The 16,432-nt window shown below is 31.7% G+C and overlaps 1 protein-coding gene across 1 annotated transcript; it reads right to left on the bottom strand.

Annotated features, from left to right (window-relative positions):
- Positions 1-3,809: 3,809 nt before the first annotated feature.
- Positions 3,810-16,346, bottom strand: LOC106120090 (zinc transporter ZIP1). The gene is made up of 6 exons (XM_013315272.1): positions 15,996-16,346; positions 15,137-15,869; positions 7,864-8,242; positions 5,006-5,213; positions 4,222-4,357; positions 3,810-3,902 (listed from the first exon to the last, which is right to left on the bottom strand). Exons 2-6 carry the CDS (start codon positions 15,408-15,410, stop codon positions 3,895-3,897), a joined length of 1,005 nt encoding a protein of 334 aa, XP_013170726.1. The 5' UTR covers positions 15,411-15,869; positions 15,996-16,346; the 3' UTR covers positions 3,810-3,894.
- Between the last annotated feature and the right edge of the window lie 86 nt (positions 16,347-16,432).

Genomic DNA, 16,432 nt, shown 5'->3' with positions numbered 1-16,432 from the left:
CGACAATTTTTTTTCGAGTTGCACTATAAACAAATAAATCTTACTTATATTCCTAAAACTATTAACATTCTTTGTAAAAAAAACCTTAAATAAAATCTTAGAATTATAAAAATTCTTTGTCAATTTTTTTTAATTTAGTTTCAATAATTGCAAGTTTAAAAGAGAAATGTGTTACTTATTTTTTCCATTTAAAAGCAATAATTATAAAAAAACGCTTTTTAAAAATAGAACTCTTCATCTTTTATCAAAACAAACCGGAGGTGACCCTAAAACAGATATATGTCTACAATAAAAATTGCCTAGCTAGGAAAACTGATGAGAGGCGTGTCGGGAGTGTGATATTTTGGAATTAATTAATTTTAAGTATACAGAAATGTTCTCATCTGTTAGTTCTAACATATTTTAATTAATCTCTAATTAGAGACGCCATTTTGATTGTACAGAGAATTCATAAAAGCACATACGTAAATATAGGCAAATTATTTCCAATAATATTAGTTATCTGATATTAAGGAATTACCCAAATAGTCAATATATTTAATGAAATGTATTAAAAAAATACTTAGTGTATTATTTTCTAGTGGTTCTATTTATTTTGTAATAAATGTAAAAAAAATAGTTTGTATTTGAGTTCTTTTTTATTTCTATAAATCCTTTACCATTACAATATAATTTAATTACAAATATTTTTTTAAAATTAATGTGTTGGATAGCCTTGTATATATTATAGTAAATTGTAAACAAATACCACGAGACAGTCACATACAGTACACATAGACACCAAACACAAGACGGCGTGGACAGTAAGTATATTATTTTTATTAAAATAATTTAAGAGATATAATTTAAACACAGCTTTGCACTTTTAAAGCAACTTGCATACTCTATGCTTTATATGTGATCTTTTATAGAACTTTTTTTTTATTTATTACTGGCCAAGATAAAGGTGAAATACTTTTTTTTCTGTATAATTTTTTTTGATGTATAAATTTAACAAATGGTAAGTTTAAAAAGATTAAAAATTATACAATTATATTTGTTTTATTTTAAAAGCGTTGTAAAAAATTATTAAATTTTGCTATATTTACTTTAAAAAACCGCAAAAACAAATGTAACAAAGTAAATTTTGTAAATATGTAAACATTTTCAAAGTAGTCTTATTAATTAGCATTTCATTATGGTTATATCGTAAATATTCCACGTAACTTTCTTTGTCATATTTTAATTAATTTTAAATGTTTATAGGGTGAGAGCAATGAGACGCGCATAGCGGTGGCTAACCAGCGAGCGAACAAATTGCTCAAATCTTAAACAGCCGGCTTGTGATCGAATTTTATTAAATTGACGTTAACAATCAATAATCATACGAAATAAAGATTCTTAATCTTATTCTTGAAAAATAATTATATATTATGTGTGTTGGTTACAAAAAATAATGTCCTTACACGAATTTAAAAAAAAATGACAAGAACTTTTTGTGTACAGATGTTACGGCAGTTGAAAACCACGCATAGATTTAATTTAAACATTACATATGCAAAAAAAAATCGCTAATTGTATAGAAATCATATCTAAAATTCAATATAACGTTCCTAAAACATAGTAAACAAGATTTGCAAGTGCAATGTATATTAATTTCACGTTTTTGGAAATTATGATACATCTGTGCTAAACAAAAGTTGCTTCAGTTTTTTTTAATTTTTCGTATGATTAACAATTTAATTGAAGAATCTTACATTTTATTCCTAAACAATGGTATTTTAGTATAATATTGGTTTAGTTAACGTCAATTTACATAACGGATTCTGTCCTGGGTAAGTAATAAGGGATGAACGGTTTATATAAACACTATAAGGCGAAGAAAGAAAAAATACGTGTTCCATTTCTTTTTCTACCTAATTTTCGTGGATTTTTTTCAATGAAAATAAAAAATATTTGGTTACTTTTTTATATTTTACGAAAAACAACCCTTTTAAGATTTTCTAATTTAATAAGGAATTGTTAAAATTTTAAAATCTAATGTCAAAAAACCGTTCATCCCCTTTAGTATGTATGACTGTAAATCAATATAAAGAACCGTGCGGTTAAGAATGAAGAAAAAAGTACATTCACGCTGAGTTAGCGAGAAATATAGGGCCACATTTAACTTATATAAATTAACAGTTTTACTGCTTACATTCCAATACGAAAATTAGGAAGTAACAAGCGCTTTTTGGAGATTTGTAGTCCATAATATACGCGAAAAATTATTAAATTTGAAAAACACAATTTAAATAAGTTAAAAATCGACAAAGACATTAAAATTGGCTCAAAAATAAGATACTTTTATATTTTTTTGTTCTAATTAATCAAAAAAAAATAATGCAATCTGACATTTCAATTTTTAATTTGTATCTTTTAAATTATTGACTTGACTTTTGCAGGAGGTTTTAATTTCTTTGAGACTTAGGCAATACGAGTTGTTTTATCTTATGTTATTTTTCTGTAATGTGCCAAAATTCTGTTTGACGGAAAATTAAAAAATAGAACGTTTTCAATAAATGCATATCGACATAGTCTTAAAAATTAAAACACTTATATAACCAACAAAAAAACTGTTTGAAATATCACATTCTTATCAAAGTATTGTTACTATTTTATCCGTTTAAAATAGACACAATTAGAATCGTACCAATTAGCTCTATAGAAACAATTTTGAAGTTATATCTATCCAACCTTGGGTAGACCTAAAAATTATAAATAAGTAAAAAAAGTTAACAGTCAAAATGTGATTACTAATTAATTCTTCCTATATTAAACGTAGATCATTAAAAGTTTTTTCGAAATGTGGAAACATTTTTTTTTCTTCAACTATCTTTTATTTTTCTTTTTTTTAGATTAAGGAAATGGTGCCTGAATTATTTTAATCTTTGAGAAATGTTATTTTGTATTTAGTATTAAGTTGTAAGTGGTAGTATCGTAATTTATTTTAATTATTGTTATTTATTATTATAATTACGTTTTAATCCAGACCACAGACCGATAGAAGTATTTATAATCTATGTATATTACAGATTATTCAAATTTGAATCGTTAAAGCCGTTAAAATGAATAAATTTTATAGTAATTTATGACATAATAAAAATGCAATAGTTTATTAGATAGTTGAGCATTTAAAACTTTATTATTACTAAAAGTATGTTGTTGTAAGGACGATGAAATGTGCCGGCCTTAGACGTATTGGATATAGAAAGGATGTTATTGGTGTTGGCTTAAAGGTTATACTCATGTACCAGCAATTAGTAATAAGTGTTTTTTCGGAATTTTCTCTATATCTTTCTCTCAATCTAGTTAAGATTGTGTGACGAAGCACACATGTTAATCTAAGTAAAGATATTTTAATAACAAAATATTTAAATTCTTATCTCATAGAGTTTTGTTAAGCGCTATAACGTAACCATTAGGTGTGTTGAGCCGCCTGCGTATCTATGTATAATCTGCCTAATAATATATAAAAAAAAATAATAGAAAAAAAAATAGAAATTGTCTATTTTCTTTAAAAAAAAACAAATAATGTTTACAGTTAGAGTAAAATGTTAATTTCTAATTAAATTATTGATTTGAATAAAATATCAAAATGTGTTTTATTTTTGTATACCAAGACGTTCGATGTGAAAAAAGTAGCGTGACTTCAGACAGAAAATTCCTTTGTCCTTTGCCGGAGTTAAAAAGGTGAGAATTATTTATAACCTAAAATTTTGTATTCTTCATTTCTTTTCTTTACAAAATAATAATAAATGGAAAGAATATTAATAATTTAAACGCTTTATTTAACAATTTGAATCTTATAAGTTAACTTAAATAAATGTAATGTCCATCACAATCTCAATATTATTATGTCTCGATGTATCTTCTTTACGCCGCTGAAACAAAAAATGTACATAATCAGTTTTTGTTATTTGCAAATAAATCGCGGTCGTTCGTGAAGTTCTTATTTACTTTCTGGATATTTAATATTAAAGTAAATTATCTTGATTTTCATACTGAGTTTTTAGCTAATTATTTCGACAAATAACTGTTCATAGTGGAATAGCAAAACTCTATAAACAAGCCATGATAGACAACTTATAGTAAATGTACAATACTATACTTGTGACAAAAAGCTCTTTCAACACATCCCTTTCCTTCGTTATCCTTGTCCCATTTCCCAACAGGAAGGCTGACATGGAGAGGAATACATACCTAACTCAACGATCAGTTCCAAGCAGACCATGAGAGTAAAGCCACCAATAGAGCACAGGAACTGTGATAGTCCTGTTCTGTCCTGACGCCACACCTCGAAGAACACCACGTACATTAGCGTACCACATGCCAGACCCTGGAATGTAAGTACAAACATTTTAATATCTTTCCAATACATAGAATATGGTATGGCCATACAAAATGTATCAAAATACAATTTTACGTTAGAACGTTTGATGTACCTAGTAGTCTAAAAGAAAATGAATCTTGTGTGTTTAGGGGTCTCCTTTGTTGACCCCTAAATAATTCTAAAGCGCCTGTTAGAATACAAGCTGCAAAATACTCAGTTAATGAGATTTTTTTTGTTGAATATTATTTATAATAAGGTATTTGGGACATTCTGGTTTTAAATAACAGATTAATTTATTTACATACTTTTCTAACTTCGTCACGCTAATTCTTGACTCATATTATTAAATTCTAAACAACAATACAGAATATTCATAAAGGTTGTTCTAAGATTTTACATCACATTGATCTTATTATTAACAACTAAATTTGAAATTTTTGTATTTACGTTAACAAATTGTAACGACAATTAATAAATCTGTAAGTGAAACTGATTGATAAAAGAGATAGTAAAGAGTAAAAAGAGGTTGTGTTATCTGTGTTCTTTTGACAGGATGAGTATCTCATGCCTAACAACCTTGTATAAGTAATTGTTCTTAAAATTTAATAGAAAATACATAAATCAGGGTATGTCTCTGCTAGTAAAATATGTTACCTGTAAAATAACTGAGTAAAGTCCGGCTGCAGCAGCGCCAGCCCCACCCACCAGTAGAATACCCACACCTATACCCAGTGCTGATACGAACGAAAATGTGAAAATGTAAACAACGGATAGCCACCGTTTAGTCCCCGCGGCCAATAATTCCACGCCGATGCAAAATGCGATGATATATTTATGCGCAGACACCGCACCGAACATGTACCTGAAAAGAAATGTAATTTTTAATAATACCACATTACGACATTGTCAACTAGTTGATTCCGTTTCACGAGTTTTCTACTAAGTCCTACCATATTCATATTTGACTGTAGAAACATTAATACAACATATCGTCATCCCTTTCTTTATGCTCAATAAAATTGAGATAACACAAAATGTTTTTAAGGGTGTGTTGATCGTGAAAAATTGCAGTATAAAATAATTGGTTGAGTGACAAATGATTATTTTCAATGAACAATGTATTTTTTCTTACTAGCTCCGCAAATGGTTTTTATCCTTAAATAGCGTAAGCTTTCTTGTTATGACTAAATTCGATTCAAATTGACCCTGCTACTAACCTTTCGTAAGGATAACTTCTTATACGTCAATTCATACGATTCAATCAATACGTGTTATACGCTATTCTTGACTATATCTATCTATTCTATATATAAAAGAAAGTCATGTTAGTTACACTATAACTCAAGAACGGCTTAACAGATATGGCTGAAAATTTTATATAACTTATCTATATATTAAGTTTTTTTATATATCCACGCGGACGGAGTCGCGGGCGACAGCTAGTCTTTTCTAAATTTCAACTAGATCCGTTAAGCTTCAATATGTGACAAAATCAAAATATATATAATATTCAATGATTTTTGGTAATTTTAAATACCTACCAAACTTAAAAGGATAATGTCTGAACTATATGTAGACATCAAAAAAGTTAATTATAGCATGTATTTATATTAAAATAATTAACAAACATACTTTTTACCATAAGTAGGATACAATGGTGTTTGGCTAAGTTTGATGCTATTTGAACCTTTTGCTCATAGGAATTCCCGCATACACGTCGTAATATCAGAACGGATATGACTTTGATTAAGATTGGGAGCGCGGGCGGGAGACACTGTCATTTGGATTATCCGCTATCACTAGGGTTACCATTATTTTAATTATAAAATACGGACTATGGTTTAAATTTAAAATTAAATGGTAAAATTCTAAAATACGTCAATGCGAACTGAACAATCTACTTTTCATACATTTTGTAATCAATTGAGTGTTTACGGTTAAGTCTTTAATATGAAGTTTCTTAAGCATTTGTAGACTAAGAGACTCATGTTCCATCTTACTAATATTATGAATATTTGGATGCATTGATGGATGTTTGGTAGAAGGTATCAATAGAATTGCTGCATGGATCTTGATGAAATATAAATGTAGAACATAGTCTGGAAGAATATATAGACTAAGTTTCTTTTTAATTTCTCGCAGACCGATTCGTGGGCGAGCTAGTCTATTTATAATTATTACTAAACTGTAATAACAGATGGTGGTAGTAGCAATTATCAAATAAATCTGCACTGACTACTACACCCACTGACGTCTAAGAATCACTTGTGTGCTTACGAGAACTTGAAATGAATGTTAGTAATGTTAATATTAACTACGTATATAAATGCAATACGTAAATATTTAATACGTGCTGATCTAAAATGTTTATAGAGTAAATAAGTTGTCTGAAATATCAAATTAAATAATTATTTTTCTATTTCGAAACACTGCTTTAATATTTAATTAAGTTTTGTTGTCTCATGTCGTGTCTATTGGTAAAGAGAATCACTCATCTCTTCTGACACCAAAATCTCTGTATAAAATATATCGTTATCCCTGTCATTATCTTCGAAGAAAACAGAGATAACAACATATTTTGAACGGAGATTTTGTTCTCGGAAACTAACGGTCTGGGATTGAAATTAAGTTGCTTCTAAAATAAGGTTATTCTGATGTGGATGTTGTCTTGATTATTTTCATTCATTGATGTTACTCACGTACGATTTATCTTTTTTACAGATATCTGTTTTAGATATAAATGACATCGAAAATGCACTCATCTTTTTGTATCTAGCAGGAAAGATCTGTCAAAGATTAAATGCCATTCAGAGTAGTAAAACACTAAATAACTACTAAGGGATTTTACCATTTAACCGTGACTGTGGCAGTAAATGTTACATAATAATCTGATACAACAATTTCAAAATAGCGTTACACGTATTATTTGCTACTTATAAAAATGTGTACTTTAGTATGTATTCTTGTCTTTTTGTTTATCGTAAATTTTCACCGTCGAAACCTAATATCATCCTTTGTATGTACTGTTCATTGCACATTATCTATATGATTTTGTACATGTGCAAGTAGCTGTAAGCTACCATAATGCGACTTCCGTTGATTTCTAAAGTGCTTAATCTTTGACAGTTTTCAAACAATTTCGTCAAAGATTAAGGAGATGAACAGAGATTGCATTTTAAGAGGCAGATCAATGTGCGATAACCGAAAGATAAAACTTACGTGACTACCCACACTTTCTTTATTATCGAAAAGCAGATGTTCAACAAAAATAGATTAACAATTTTTTGGCTTCCGTTGTCACTTTTTCATGCACTTGAGACCATTAAATACATATATTCTATAATATTTCGCAACATTTCCAAGACAGTAAATGAAATTATGTTTTACGTACTACAACTATTGTCAGTGTTTTATTTTCTATTTTCTGAATTAGATAATTTATGTTTATGTACTACTGTAAAAAAAAACTAAATCTATTTTTATCAAATATCTGACTAACAAAACAAACATACCACACATTCCTCGATGAAGACTCCAATCCTACTGCTAGGCCTTCGAAAAGCTCGTGAATTGACAGCGCTAATACAATGAGCAGACCCCGTAAAGCTGCAACAATCGTATCATCCGCTGGATCCATAGTTATGTGACTATGACCATGGTGTCTTGCTGCTTCTACCTCTTTGTTAGCTGCAATCTTCTCTTCTATGTTACTAGCTTCTTCGCTACTTCTTCTTATGCTCAGTACTCTTGTGAAACTCGTGTTTGCCGTCTTGTTTTCTCGACTGTTAATGTAAACGTGCACCAGCTCCTCCACTAAGTACATCATGAAGAAACCGCTACACATGATCAGAGCGGCTAAATATATTGGTAGCTCTCGGAGTTCGCCGCTTTCTGGAAAGATTAGGATTTTTACTGTCATTTAGTGTCGTTTAGTTGATCTTTCAAATAATAAATCTTTAAGGGCTTCGTGTGACATTAATCATCATCCGGCTCGGAGCTTACCCTAAGTTACGGATGACTAGGCCATAGTCAACCACGCTGGCCTATTGCGGGTTGATTGACTTCACACATAACTTTGAATTTCTTCTCAGATATATGCAGCATCACGATGTTTTTCCTTCACCGTAAGAACATCGGATAAATGTACATATGTAAATCGAAAAACACATTCCTACATGGCGGCATTCAAACCCAGGACCTGCAAGTCAAGTGCTTGAACCCTGAGCCACCCACATTCTAACTTGACATTTATATATACGTAAAATCCTACGTCTTAGTACCTTAACCTTAAAAATTGAATTAAACCTCTAACCTATATAAAATTGAGGGTAATTAGTTATTGCTCTTCTTCAGATATCTTTTAATTCCTATAAAACGTGTCACCAATATCTTAAATAGTAATCTTAGTTATTATAATAATTGTTTATTAATGCTGTTTTGTTCTGTTGTATTTGATGTTAATAACATTTGACAAAGCAACATATTTTGTTTGTCATGATTAGACAGGAATGTGTATGTTGGAAAGAAAGTGAAAAAGCTCGACAGTCATAACTTTAATACAAATGTCTTGATTTTCATAGAGTTTCCATTTCTAAGTCGTTTAAGCTTTACTAGGTCCTAAGAGATTCTACGACGCCCTATTTTATAAGAAGAAGGGTTTTTAAGAAGAGTTAATTGTGAGACTATGTTATTCGCAATCGTGTGGCGCTTCTTTCTATGTAGCCCAACCGCGCCCTATTCTAACACCGACCCTGGTTACAGCTCCTAAGATATATAAGAGATGTGGTTCTTTCTGTCGGATAATTAGAAATTGATGTCAAAACAGGAATTCAATTTTATAACGTCGATTAAAAATTAAATATTACTTATCAAAGGATAGGATTTCATTACTTTATATTCTCAAGTAGCATAATCTTTGACAGATCTTGTGATAAATTATACGAAAAGAAGAGCACGATACATCCTTTAATTTGAGTGTCATATCTTAAGTCTATATTCAGATAAATCGTACGTGAGTAGACTTAAGTACCGAAAGCGCGAAGATGAGATGATAGTACTCGCCGTAGATTAAAGAAATTTCCTTTAATCTTGTCAGCTAAGGAAAAGCAGGAAGAACAAATGAATAATACTAAGACCCCACTGACCTCAATGAATGAAGAGCGTCGGTGGCTCAGGGGTCAAAGACTTGACTTGCAATCTACAGGTCCTGAGTTCGAATCCCGCCATGTACCAATGTGTTATTCGATTTCCAATTTACATATGTATTTACATTTATCCGACGTTCTTACGGTGAAGGAAAAGATAGTGGTGCAACCTGCACATATCTGAGAAGAAATTCAAAGATATGTGTGAAGTCAACCAACCCGCACTTGGCCAGCGTGGTTGACTATGGCCTAATCACCCTTAACTTAGGGTAGGCTCCAAGCCCCTCGGTGGAGACGTATAGTGAGCTGATAATGATGATGATGACTGTCCCCAATAGGACAAGTCACTGTTTGGAAGTAACACCTTTGGCTTCTTTCCTTTTTAAAAGCACACATTCGTTTTACAGGCATTTTAGGCACTAAATACCACGACTTATAACTTGCCATGTATTTTAAACTAGCGCATTTTCAAAAATAATTCATATCTTTAAATAATAAATATGATTTAACTTTTAAAAATCTTATTGCAAATAAATGACGTTTTAGTACTTACGCATGTTTGAATAAATTATCAAAAGACAATAATAAGATAGGATAAAAATATATTAAGAATATAATGAAAACAAAGGCGAATTGCGAATCGTATGTGTATTTTAGTTGTATCCATAATAAAGATGCGGAACACTCGTACATAACAATATCTTTTGTACAAATATTTTGCCTGTAGAAACCAAGATTAAACTCTGTACCTTCAAACTATTTTCAAGTACAAGTCTTGATAGGTCTACTGCTTTTGGAATATACCTACTTAATGTATTAGTTTGAAGATTAGTAACGTACAAAACATACAGACAGGCACACAATCATAATAGTATTAGAATGCGAATGTTTAGATAGATGGATGGATGGATGTTTGTTAGAAAGTATCGCCGGAACCGCTGTACGGATTTTAATTAAATTTGATACACATGTAGAATATGGTCTGGAAGAACACATAGGTTAGTAATTATGTTTTTTTTAATTCCGCGCGGGCGGAATTAGTTTTTTAATAACTTTATGAGTTTATCTCTTGTGTGGGTCATAAATTATTTAATCTTTACTACTGTATTTACCGTATACACATTTGTTTAAGCTTAGTTTGATACGTTTAAAAATGTTATAAACCAAACATATATGGTTTTAAGACATAAGTGATGCTTTATTCTTCTCTTATATATTTGATTTGACGGAGAAGTTTACACATAGGAAGGGAAAATATTCTTTTCCTGCATTTCCATATCCAACGCATCTGCAATTGTCGATGTCTATTGGCAGCGGGCGATTAGCTATTTCGGCGGGTTCAAGTGGCCGCATGTTTGCTACCTTATAATATAAAAAAATTAGAAGAAGAAGATTTCAAGACCAAGATAAGATAAATCCGTTTAGCAGTTCTCGAGTTTTAGCGAAACTAACGAACAGCAATTGATTTTATATATGTATATGGAGATTAAAAATGCATATGTACCTATACTGATTCAAACAGCACCGAAGAAAATAACATATGTGTTTGTTTGGATTTCGAGGTACTTGATAAAGCGGTTAGATATTGTAGATAAAAATAATCCGTATTGCCCAATCAATTGTTATTGCCAAATTATAGATATAAGAATGCTTATTGTTAAACTAAATAATTGGTAATAACTGATACACGAATCGCCTAAATTGTATTTTATTAAAAAAAAATATTTTATACTCTTTTTTATATCATAAGGTGGCATACGAGCGAGCGGCCACCTGAAATCGCTGAAATAGCGAAATTACCGTTGCCCACAGACATACGCAATTGCATATGCATTGCCTACCTTTAATTGACAGAAGAGAGGATGCACAGAAAGACAATATTTTCCCTTCCCATGCATCCTCTTATCCGAAAAGTCCACTTCCACTTCCCATACTTTCCTTATAAGAAAAAAGGTGGGAAGGGAAAGAGGACTAAATTAGGCCTCCGGGACGCACACTCATCAGACGAAACGCGGAATTGCTTCCACTTGACGCCTGTCTTCTGTGTGGTCGTGGTATTTCACCGGGCGAGCCGGGCCAGTTCGTGCGGAAGGTGTTAAAGCGGGCTCTACCACTGTTAAAATTGCTCGCAATTGCAAAAGTAAGCAAAAGAATGTGAAATCTTTTAACATTGTACATTAAGATTTAAGACGATCGTCTTTTAATTTACATAAAGACCTAATTCACAAGTTATCTACACAATAAATTACTTTTACGTTTCGTGTTACATTCGTTACGAAAGACAATAACTAATGAGGTAATCTATCAATTTTTTTAACTATTTTTGTACCAATTACATAGTATATTTATAGTTTACTAGCTGTCAACCACAACCCCAGCGCGTATTAAAAAAACTAAGTAAGAAAACTTTGTGTTCTTCCAGACTATATTCTACATTTGTGTCAAATTTCATTAAGATGCATTGAAGTACTGGAGATAACTTCTAAAAACCATCCATACATCCAAATAATCGCATTTATAACATTAGTAAGATGAATAAACATTAACTGAGCAAACTCACTATGTTAATTAATAGTAGATACATAGGTAGCTACTGCGCACTAGACTAAGTATTAGTAAAGCCAAAATTCTTATAACTGTTTTAATCATGAACTTAAATATTTTTGAAGATATATTTACATTTCAGATGACAATGAGCGAAGAATAAGCCAGTGAACTGTCCTAAATAAATGTAAAAAAACATTCAAATATACTTTATTTAATCCTATTAGAGTATCGCTATGATTATAATCTTAATACGCGTACACTACATGATAAGAAAGTAGGACGATCACTACATTGCAATTCGACTTTCTTTAAAATATAACTGGCATCGGGTCACGGCCTCACTTGTACACTATTTAAAAGTTAGTTACTACGCCTATGTTACTCAGGGATATTGAAGCTTTCCAATAGCGAAAGAATTTTGGAAATCGGTCTTGTAGTTTTTGAGTTTATTCGTTACAAACATATGAAGATTATTATTATTTAATGTAAAGGACACTTGTATTTTTATATGAAATTATAGACCGACTTATTATATTTAAATGTGGGAAAATATTTAAACTTGATTTTATAGCTAAGATTTTATCTGTAGCGTATTGTACGATACTATGAATAATTCATACTGTTATCGGTTAGCAGAGGACTAAACTTAGATAAAAACGGAACAATGGTTTAAACAAAAGATGCTGATGTTGCTGATTAAACTACAGCATAAAATCACAGGAATTGTCATGATTATGCACCCATAGAATGATATTCCAATAGTATTTTGAAAGAGATTGTATTCGTGTTTTAAATTAAAGAAAATCAATGCTACTACAGCCTCGTAACTTGCATCATACCAAGATGTAAATACATAGACAGATATCTACGTATTTTGACGTCCACATGGACACATCTATCTTTACCCTGGCCCATAAACCCAAGACATCAAGGGATAACAAGTAACAACTATCAGACAAGAGAAGAAAAGACTCAAAATAAAATCAAACATGGCTTGTGATGTCTAGTCTATCCTCATCTTTACAATTAAAACTTGTCTTTATGTTTATTTGTTACGCTTCCACGTCTTAATGAATCAAACGATCGATATGAGAACAATATAGAGTGATTAATTAATAAACAATAGACCCAGCTGACTATGATATATTCTGAGGAAGAATGCGATTGAATGACACCTCACATCTCGGACGACCGCTAAGTCACAAAGCTCGAATAAAAAGAAACAAACATTCTAAGTCGGAAAAACACTCGTGACTCGACCTAGATTTTAATTTTTGATTTTAAATCTGAGGAAAATAGTTACATCTCCATTCGTCGATAAGTGTTACGTCTAAGAGATCTTTTTTAAATTAGCACTTTTCATCAGATGGACCAGCAATACATTGCTTCACATGGCCGGTATTAGATTTCCGGCGCCCTTCTCTTTTTTTGGTGTCGGGGGAAATCTTTGGGGGCGCCGAAGACGCCCCTTTACGGTCGCCCCAGTACGCCCTATACTAACGCCGCGCCGCTACATTTCCATTAGGCCGATTATAAAGGTTGTAATTAGACAATTTTCTTTATATATCGTAAACAGTAATATATGTGAAGGCAGATAAGTTGATAGTTGGCTGTGAGATGCAGCTTCCGTTGCCTATCTTAATACGGCACGGAAAACTAGATAACTTATGGTTGTCCAATTATCATTGAATATCATGATTAACAAGTTTTTTTCATGACGTTTGTAATACATTATTAGTATAGAGTTTTAAATGTGATTTGAATTTATACGAAGTCTTTCAACTTATGTTCTACATCTATGCCAAATCTCAGCGAGATCCATGCAGCCGTTCTGGAGATACTTTATAACAAACATCCATCTATATATACATCCAAACAATCGCATTAATAACATTAGTAAAATGTATTTAATAAGGAACGATAATTCCGTATCCAAATATCTGTTGCAATATCGGTAAACGGTAAACAAACTCGACAAACTGGTCAGTTGACCCAAAGAATTAGCGTATTCCCTATTTAGTTGAATATGATAATGAAGAGGTTTCGAAGGCTAACAAAATTGTACACAGCAATATAAACAACTTATGACTGAATAATCTATATTAAAACAAATACTATATCTTACTTCTTACTAATATTATAAATGCGAATGTTAAGATGGATGAATGGATGTTTGATTGAAGGGTCTCCGCAACTGCTAAGCGGGTCTTGATGAAATTTGGCAAAGTTGTAGAACAGAGTCTAGAAGAACACATAGGCTTCTCATTATCTTCTTTTATAACTCCGCGCGGACGGAGACGCGGGCGACAACAAGTTAAAAAGAAAACATGCAATGTTATCAGAACTAATGGGGATTAAATAAAAAATTGATGTAGACAAATGTAACTACAGATAATAAATTAATTTATGTTGTATATCTATTTAACTAATAAAGTTCGTATCAATGTTAAACAGAAACTTTTTAACTTAGCGCGTAAAGTGCCTCGACACAGCGGGTTCACAGTTCAATTACAAAATGTTAGTTTTTTTTTTATTTGAGCGAAATCTAATGTCTAATTTAATTTCACTGCTCATCTGACTGTATAAACATATATTCTTTTCCATTATATTTTATTAGAATCCTTGTATACAATATCTTTATTTAAGTAGCTAACAAAATATGTATTTACAAGAATATTCTAAACCAATCATAAAATCGTTTTCAGTCTTAAGAACTTGTGATAACACCTCCAGTTAATAACAAGCGTGAAATTAACACATTTCACAACTTGCGTATTAGTGATAAATGCACTAATTTTTTGTTTATTTATAGATTTCACAAATGTTTATTTATATAAACTGGCTTAGATTTAATTAAGGTGTAGCGGTCGCCGGCGACAGCTTCAGCGCGCAAAAGTGGCTTACATTTTTAAAATTGGTTTTTCGTTATAAGCATCGCAAATGCTACACTACTTACAATTATATTAATTGATATAGATTTTTAGATATAGATAAGTAAAATCTCTCTTATACACATATAGAAAAAAAAGAACATACTGACGAATTGATAAAATCCTCCTTTTTGAAGTCGACTAAAAAATAAAAAACAACTTACCTTGTAATAATTTAATGTTTTCGTCAACTTCGGGCAATAAATGCATGAAAGTCGTTGCGAACAAAACGCCACCACCAAAGGACAATAATCCGATCACCAGTCGATTCGAAGATCTCATATTGGGCCCAGTCGACTTCGTGAACCAATTGAATTTCATCGAAATCAGCATCGGGACGCATCCCACGAGCATGGAAACACCAAAAAGGGTAACCATAGTGACGATCTTCGCTCTCAGGACTCCGCCCTCTTCGTTAACCATAGCTTCGACATCCATGTTTGGTAAAGGATCGTCTGCGTCGAGTATCGTAGCTAGAGAACAGTCTTGCTTATTGCGCGTACGCTCCCGTGCTTGTAGACGTTCGTGTGTCAATGTCTACCACACGACTGAGCCGATGCGATCCCTGTGGTCTCAGCAGTAGCCCGACACACTCTTGATAACGACTTCATTATTAATGATAAAAATGACAGCGGCTGTTTGCCAACCAGCGACGCGTCAATTAGCTATTGCCGCTCCCGAGACAGAGGAACTGCACGCGCTGACACGACAGCACCCGTGCGCTCTCGCGCTACGTACGTAACTAGATTGTATTTGAAATGTTTGTCAGTAAATGCAAAACTTCTGCGTATAGTATGTTTTTGTTTGTTAAGCAACAACACCAGTCCTGTCGCGCATTATCAGTAGATGTTGCTCGTGGATAATGCAACTATATTATATTTAAACTACAAATATATTCTGTAAATAAAACAACCTGTATTACTCATTGTGCTGTACAATATGTATTCTGTTCATTGTATTTACAAAATTTTGTGGGTACAATAATATTAACTAAATATGTAAATCATACATAAACATTCGTACCTGGATTAGCGAGAAACCTTCAAGAAAGTGGGAATTACTGTCCGGTCCCGAAGGACAACGTCTACAATCAAGAAACTCGGGAAATAAAAACGAGCAAAATATCGAGGTTCCTTTGACTCTTGCTTATCCAGTTTCGCCTGTAGATTGCATTATTTTTAGTAGTGTGATTTTTGGTCATTTGACAATACTCGCCAGCGGCTCCATTAATTCATTAAATTTTGTCTTCCACACATATAAATATACTTCTGTGCTTTTCAGGTGATAATCTTAATTTTATATTTGAATATTGAAATATATTAAATAATGCTGGATTATGCCGTTTTTAATACTGAACATACCCATAAAACAATGTATGTTCATAAATTGTAAAATATGCACACTTAGATGATTTTTTCAAAATTGTTTAAATTTTAGGCCTTTGCCTAGCACGTTTATTA

Source organism: Papilio xuthus, unplaced genomic scaffold, assembly GCF_000836235.2.
Source record: "Papilio xuthus unplaced genomic scaffold, Pxut_1.1 DF826961.1, whole genome shotgun sequence".
NCBI classification, from domain to species: Eukaryota; Metazoa; Arthropoda; class Insecta; order Lepidoptera; family Papilionidae; genus Papilio; species Papilio xuthus.
Note: the sequence above shows the minus strand (reverse complement) of the source record. Positions and strands in the feature narration are given on the sequence as shown.